The sequence below is a fragment of the Protopterus annectens genome, chromosome 13.part0 (assembly GCF_019279795.1).
Source record: "Protopterus annectens isolate FY-2018-M chromosome 13.part0, PAN1.0, whole genome shotgun sequence".
Taxonomy (NCBI): Eukaryota; Metazoa; Chordata; order Ceratodontiformes; family Protopteridae; genus Protopterus; species Protopterus annectens.
The window spans coordinates 946,522,063-946,529,868 of NC_056747.1; the positions used below are offsets into that span (position 1 = coordinate 946,522,063).

Below are 7,806 nucleotides of genomic sequence, written 5' to 3' on the forward strand. Positions count from 1 at the left end.
TGTTTTGCTCTTCTGGCCCTCTGCATTCATGGTATGTGATCTTGTGGCCTTGCCGTTTTCATCATTGCTTGAAAATAACAATAATTCCGTGCATTTTCTGTACTTTGACAAATTATGTGCATTATTGGAGTACTGTATGCTCTGAAGTGTGCTGTGTATTGTCTATAGCAGAGTTTTTTAAAATACTTGAGGTTGGAAGTATCTGAAGAGGCAGTTTCACGTTTGGGTTTTTTTCCTCTTCAGTGGTGTTAGGTGTTCCACAGTTCAGGTTTTACCATTATTTCAGGCGTACTTTATGGCCTTTTTATCAAGTCAGTTTACTACCAAGACCATTCCTCCAGACTATTTAAAAAAATAGTGAGATTTGCAGATGAATCAGCTATCTTTTTTTCTCCTCTCCATGTATTTACTAATTTTGCATTTTCATTTTATTCCTTGTAGAAAAAGGGCAAAAGCTGACCAGTGCCTGAAGCATCCGTGGCTTGTCTCTACATGTACAGATGTACCAAAACCTCACAAAGAGAGCACTGAACAGTCTGACTCTGAACCAAGCAGCCCAGAGGAATCTGATGAACTGGTGTTAATGGCATCTTACACAGTGCATTGTCCATTCAGACAAATGGACAACATGGACACGGAAGAAACTGAACTCAAAACTGTGCGGAAACCTTTTGCAGCTTTGAAGGAGATACCACCTGAGCTTGTGTGTTGACAAGTGCCTACTGGGATTTTAGACTGGGGTAAATGCTTGGGCTTACATTTAGCCATTATGAGCACTGCATTGCCCTTTCATAAAGGGTAGGTGCTAAGCCTCGTGTTTCCACAGGGATCATTTCAGGCTGCAGCAGAGACCATTTCTTCAGACCTCATTTAAGAACATAGGCTAAAGTGGCTTTTCCTGGGAGGCCTGAAAGCAGAGTCTTTGCACCGTTTATAATGTTGTTACTCCTTACAGAGACTCTGGTCTTTTGGCCATCTGTCTGAACTTCCAGCAAGTCAAAATCTAAAGGGAGTGTGTATCTTGTGTTTGGGTGAGTGAATGGGGATGACACCCTGGGATATTTGAGATCTGGTTGAGTGGATGGTAATGGCACCCCCTGAAATGAGGGACTTTCAGAATGTGTAGTGACGGTGTCTGTGTGAAACCTTGCAGAAGGTCTGTCTGTGTACTTAATTGTACACCTCTTTGCCATCCCCCTTTAGCATGACCATAAGTATAAGGAGAAGAATGCTGTATAAGCAACATTGTTAAACTGGAAGGTTTTAAAATGGGCAAAATAATATACAGGAGGAACTGTTTGGGTACTAAATTATATTTGGGACAATTTTTTGCAGCTAAGCGACCTCCACATGAAAATGCTGTTAAGTATACAGACCTGTACAGCTTGTTTTGCCCCCCACAGTGGGTGAAACTCTGTGATAGAATCCACTGGAGCTTCAGAGGGAGCAGTATGATTTTTTTAAAGACGTATCACCACTGTTTACTCTTGCTAAGGCAAGCTATGCCACTCAACAATTGTAGAAGGCATTTGCATAGGCTGAGTGCATCTCACCATTTTGCTTTGTGCAGAGGGATGAAGCACAGTGCGAAAAACCAATTTACATACATTTTCTGCCGTATTTTTTTGCTCGTTTAAAAACGAGTACACCATTTTTAATTTGCTACCATTTTCTTCATAATATTTTAAGACTAAAATGCAGCTCATTGAGGATCAGAGTTTAGAGGAAGGTGTTTTGAGTTCCAAGGTACACTGAAGGATGTGGTTTCAAGTAGCTGCAGGCTAAACCGCTTTAGATCACATTGCTCTTAGTAAAAAAGGTTTGTTATTGGGATGGGTGTGGCATGCTAACAAATTGGCATAGCTATAAGAACATTCTCAAGACAGATTACAGTCTGTGACTTTACTGTTTTGTGTCTGTGATGTGTAATAAATGAGCACTTTGTTCTGATACATTGTGGTATCCTAGAGTACTACGTGTGTCCTGTGAATGCCAAACTTGAGGCAAATTTATTCACAGTTTAAAGCAAATTGATAATCACATTGCACTGATTACCATTTGTAATGTACCCCACAGCTCTTCTGGAAGTTGGCAATAGTGAATGTAAAAGAGCTTCTTCAGTTTTCCAAACCCAGATGCTTTTTACCTTTAATGTTTTCTTTCCAAGATGTTTGATTTCATCTGTGTAGCTTGTATAAAATCATACAAAAAAATTGACTTTTAATCCTGTCTTGAACTGTTGCAGCTGCTAAGAATTTGCCAAGGTGCTTTAGAACCACGTTCAGGCTACATAGGTCATGAAAACTGACTAGTTTTAAGTAGTATTTTCCACATCCTTTTGTGCAGCACTCAGAGTTATTATTACCTTTATTATTCATTTTCAGATAATCATTTTAAATGGTTTGTGTATTTTTTTATTTTTATTATTGGGTTATTTAAATGAGCATGGTTTTAATTAAACCTTGCTTAGAAAATATTGTGCTTATTTGGTTGCTAATGCTACTGTTAATAAAAAAAAATTGCTACTGGTATAATTATGAAAAAGAAGTTGGAATTTACCAGAACTATGAGAATAAAGTTTAGAAATTGTTTTGTTTTTGTAACATGTTATGCTTGTTCTCTTAACTTTTAGGGTGTAATGCAAGTACTTTCTCTCCAGAGATTTACCTACTGTTATACTTACCCACAGGAGACTGACACTTTGTGGGAGGGGTCTGTTTTGAGGATCATACTGCTGCTCTCTCATTTTTTTGATAATTTGTAGTGACTGCCTGCTTTTGCTGTTCTTAATCTCTTATTCAGAAAGACCCGCGGTGGTGGTGCTGCGGTAGCGTTGTCACCTCACAGTAAGACGCTGTCCGGTTCGATTCTCAGCTAGAGCGTCTTCTGCGTGGAGACATGCGTGAATGGGTGTACCTTCGTTAAAGGTTGTGCGTCAGGGCTGGTAACTCGGCACGTAAAAATCAACTACCAATCATTAGCGGACCGGAGTTCCGCTGTGGCGACCCTAACCGGGAAAAGCCGAAAGACACAACAAGTCTCTTATTCAGAAAGGTTCTCTTGTCATCTGTCTTCAAACTGTGGTGTTGAGGAGGCATCAGGCAATTAATTTGTGTCCTGCATTTATTTTTAAATAGCCCCCTCAGAACAGAATTAAAGTGGTCTGTAAACAAGATTAGATTGAATTCACATCAGTGTAGGAATCCCATGTTTGTGGAGTTCATTAAAAAATGCACAGCTGAATTATGGCTAAGGTAGAAGGGTTACTGTATAGGAAGGAAATGGCAGTCATGAAGAAAAGTAATAGCTTTTCCTGTAGAAAAAGATCTGCCTGTCAGACATCTGTGGAGGGAAATATTATCTTTGCAGCAACTGTCTTGCACAAAAATTGTACATTGTTCCATTCATACTGCCATTGTGAGTAAAAGCAGCTTCCGTTTAGTGCCATAAGCAAAGCTTAAAGATGTGTATGTTTTAGAAAAGTGTCAAATTGGTATGAGAATCGACTGCTATTCAGTACATGCACTTGCAAGCAGCCCAGCATGAGAACCATGTGACTAGAGTGAGAACAGGACACTGTGCTCTGAGTTTACCAGAGGGTCGCTGTAGCAATAAATTTAAAATGAAAAAGAAAGCAGTTTCATACAAAAGTACATTCAATTCATGGTCGTCTGTGTAATCTGTGTCAGTAAAAAGAATCTGACACTTGTGATTGCATCAAGGATATGCTTATTTAACTAAGAAAATTCCAGTGTGAAATAAAATGCTTTACTATTTTTGCTACTTTTGACTGTTAATCTTGTACCGTCAGATAGAGATTTCTTCAGTTTCTTCGTTTTTGTTTCCTTGAAAGACACGTTTGCTCACTTTTTCTCAATCCATTTCATGAGACTTCTCTATACACTTAATTGCTTGTTTGAAAGCAAACTGAATTAAAGGTGGATTTAGGAATTTATTAGTCCTGTTTTTTTTAGTGGACTTCAGTCTGGGATGTTAAAAGCTGCCATAAGTACCTCTTTTTAACTACTTTCACTATATACTGAATTCAGAATTGCAGGTTGTGGAAAGGGGTTTGCACCAATGTACACTTTTTCTCAGTATGCCATGTTGCAGTGACAATGAGTTACACATGTACACGTTGCAGAAATCTGCCTTGCACTCGTGGTGACCACACCTGGTTGTGTCGCTCTTCCTTGCTGGTTTGCATCAGGGGATGGTTTCTTGATGCATTGCATCTCACCCTCTCCCACCAGGATAGAATTGGCTTCAGCAACTCGTTCCCATAACTCTGGGTTGTCAGAAGTGCAAGCAAACAGCTTTATGTAACTGTTAAAGATGTTAATCTTATCCATATCTGTTAAATTTTGTGGTGTTGCATCAGATTCATTGTAGCAAGGCTGTTATTTTATGTTGATGGATAAACCTTGGTAGCCCTTCCGCAAATACAGAAAGTTATGTTGCAATGAGTATTTCAGGGGATGATTCTCCTATAGTATTAAGTGTTTCATTTATACCTGCAGGGTAGTGGGCTAGTGGCATAAACTGATAGCAGGGAGAGTAGTTATAAGTAGTTTCTGCCCAGATTTTGTACTTCCCATGTCCATTTTATTTTGCTATCCTTCCACATTCCAAAAATGTGTGTGTGTGAGCTGGCAATCTTCAAAATTCCTCCAGTGCAAGTTTGTGCTTTTGCATGAATCCTACAGGACTGGTTATACTATTCAGTCTTTCTTCTTTCCTCTTTCCTACATTTAATCCCTTCCTTTCCAGGATTGCCTGTGGCTTCTTGTGACCCTGAACTGAGTAAAGCAGATTTTGAAAATGGATAGGTGGTTTAAGGGGTGGTAGTTGGTGTGGTGTCTAAAAGGCATACAAAATATTGGTCCTGGGGAGTGCACTACTGCATGTTCTTTCTTTCATCTGGCATAAAGGTATCAAGTTTGCAACATATATACATTTATCCTGTACTGCCATGTACTGGATTACAGTTCCTTGGCTTACACCACCAAAGCAGCAATTTGTCTTTTTTTTCCAGCTAAGGACAGTGCTGGTGAGGGAGAAAATAAAATGGATGCATTCTTTTAAAGACCTTTTCCAGTGATGGAATCATTTTGTCCTCTTTTTCAGGTTTCAGTAGTTAATACAGCTAGTAGATTTTGTTGAATTTTGTCATCAGATAGGAGGATGCTGAAACTTGCCAGTGGCACTTGTGTGCATTATTTACCCTTCAGTGTGCATTATTTACCCTTCAGCATGGGGGTAGCATGGGAACTGTGGATTTGGCCATTAGTGCTCTAAAATATCCCACTTTTAGTTGTGACCTGAAGCTAGCTGGGGGGGGGGGGGTTTGTTGTGTAGTTGAATAAACTGTTAAACTTGAATACATTTTCCACTTCCTGTTTAGTTAACACTCCATATGTTCACTGCCTGTTTTCTGTTATTTCCTCGTAACTGTCAAGGGACTTTCAAACATAAGCTTAAAAAAAATTAAGCAGGTCAGTAGCTTAGTAATTTAAATGAAAAGAAGCATTGACAAACTTTACTTTCAAGAATGAAGTTAACTCAGGCCTTTAGGTTTTATAGCATAAATTCCTGGGAAATGCACAAAAGTGATGTTTTCGTAAACGGAACATTAAAATACTTAGCCTTGACTGTCTACATTGCACTGTGGTTTAATTTACTTTGAAAATGTGGTGTCTTAGAATGTGAAGAACTTCAAATATGTTAATTCTGTTGTTGCAGAAACAGCTGCTGCATTAGTGCCAGGAAGGAAGTGATGTGCACATGAGGTCTAGAGGTGGAACTACATTTAGTTTGAAGGGGGGGGGGTCAAGAATAGAACAAGGAGCATGGTGCCTAAAGGCAAATATTCCAAAGAGGTGTTTTCCATGTGAAGTAATAGATCATAGCAGCTGTGTGCTTTGATCTTTTCAGGCCTGCCCTTTGAAATGTTTGAGATTTTGCTGTTTTGTTTAGTGGTTTCACAAGTGTAATACTCTCACTTTTGCCATTGTACTGAACTGGTGAAGAATATGATAGGAGTAAAAATGTAACCCATATATTTGAGAGTAGGCAGTGCTGTTTTACCCTGATGCTTGGCAAGAATGGAGTAAAGTCTCTTACAGTCCACTTTATAATTCTGTTTAGGTAGTAGGGTGATAAGGTTTTTGCAATACAGCTGTTGAGTTTAGAGTTCAGTCCTAATTGTTCATTATCTCTGTAAGGAGTTTCATTTTCTTTCCATGTTTTCATGGTTTTTGTTGGCACTGCAGTTACAAACTACCTCCCCTAAACTTACTGTGCGACTTTGCTGAGAACTGTCATTGTGTTGCAGTACCCTAACACTTGTGGAGCAGTGAATGAAAACTCACTCACCTGATTTAAAAATACGTGCTAGTGTCAGAGGAAAAGTTAAAATCTTGATTTAGCTGTGTCTGCCCAGGTAGCCAGTTATCTTCCAGATAAATTGTTACTGTAGAAGTGTCTGGGATTTTGCATCCCTCCCCAAAGAATGGGGTGAGTCACCAAGATCATCGTTTAAGACCAAAGTAAAGCATTCTTGACAGTATTGAAGAATGAGTGAAGTTGTTTTTTTTTTTTTTTTTTTTTGGGGGGGGGGGGTGGGAGACTGCTGTAGAATATGTAAAAGGTTTTCACATCAATGCAGCTGAATGATTGTTGTTTTCAGATCTGGCTTTCTGTAATGTGGGAAATCATTTGGGCTGCCTTGGAGTCCTTGCAGATTTGTTACAGTAAAGATAATACACTCCTGTACACCATTTTGTGCTCATTCTGCTATTGTCCTGCAAAATTGCCAGTAGACAAAACACTGGGCATATGGTTTAAAAAGGGATGGCTTCAAGAGCTACCATAAGAGGTACACTAGAGAGGCAAATAGGGTAGGAGAACAGTTAACATAGCTTAGTTAGCAAATGCTGCAGGAAAGTTGCGGAGGTCTGCTGCAGGCAAGTTGCTGAGGTCTGTGTGTGGGACAATCTTTAAGATGACATGTCTTTGATTAAAGATTCTGGCATAATCTGGCATTCTGCAGATTGTGTTGTGTTAGACCCTGTTTTTGACAATGGTTTATTCCAGTTTCTTAATAGGGCAAACACTTTAGATCCATCTCTTGTAATCATTGACATTGCAGTATACAGATATCTGGGCCTTTTCTATGGCAGTTGTATAAGGGTATACCCTTTGGTACTGCAGTGTTGCGCCATCTCATATGCAGTCTCATATGCAATAGCTTTTAATCTGAAGTAATGGCTGTCCCTGAAAAGGAGATTATTTTCTGTTGAGGGGGGAACATCAACCTCATGTGGAGGAGTATTCCAGAGTCTTGTTCAGGATTGAAGGTAGTAGAGATCTTGGGAGACTGACCAGAAGATGTGGGGGATGTTGTGGTGGTCATTGTTCCACTGCATTTGGCATTCATCAGACCCTATCCTTGGTATGTACCTAACCGGGTATATCCAACAACTGGAACTTCCACAGAGGTTCCTCACTAAAAATACAGGACATAAGTAAAATGTTCTATGCAGAACACCTCACTGTGATGGACCTCCACCATATCCACAAAGTAAACGGTACCAGAATTACCTGTTCTAAAAACTTGAGCCTTGCCTGTGATATAAATAGGGCATGCTGGAGAGATGAGTATATATCCCAGAGATTACCCAGTCCCTGGAACAGGCCCCCCCATACATGTGAAGCATAGTTCCTCCCTAACCCAATTCAAGTGCAACTTGGACAACTGGATGGGGAGCAGGAAATTCATTCCTGGTTTGGCACCCATGTCTCTAA

General features: G+C 39.6%; 1 protein-coding gene across 1 annotated transcript in view; it reads left to right on the forward strand.

The window, feature by feature from the left end:
• Positions 1-2,590, forward strand: part of LOC122787807 (serine/threonine-protein kinase 17A-like) — a 72,193-nt gene extending 69,603 nt beyond the window's left edge. The window contains exon 7 of the mRNA XM_044054710.1: positions 442-2,590. Within this exon, the coding sequence (XP_043910645.1) occupies positions 442-712 (271 nt within the window). The 3' untranslated portion in view covers positions 713-2,590. The remainder of the gene's footprint in view (positions 1-441) is intronic.
• Positions 2,591-7,806: the final 5,216 nt, after the last annotated feature.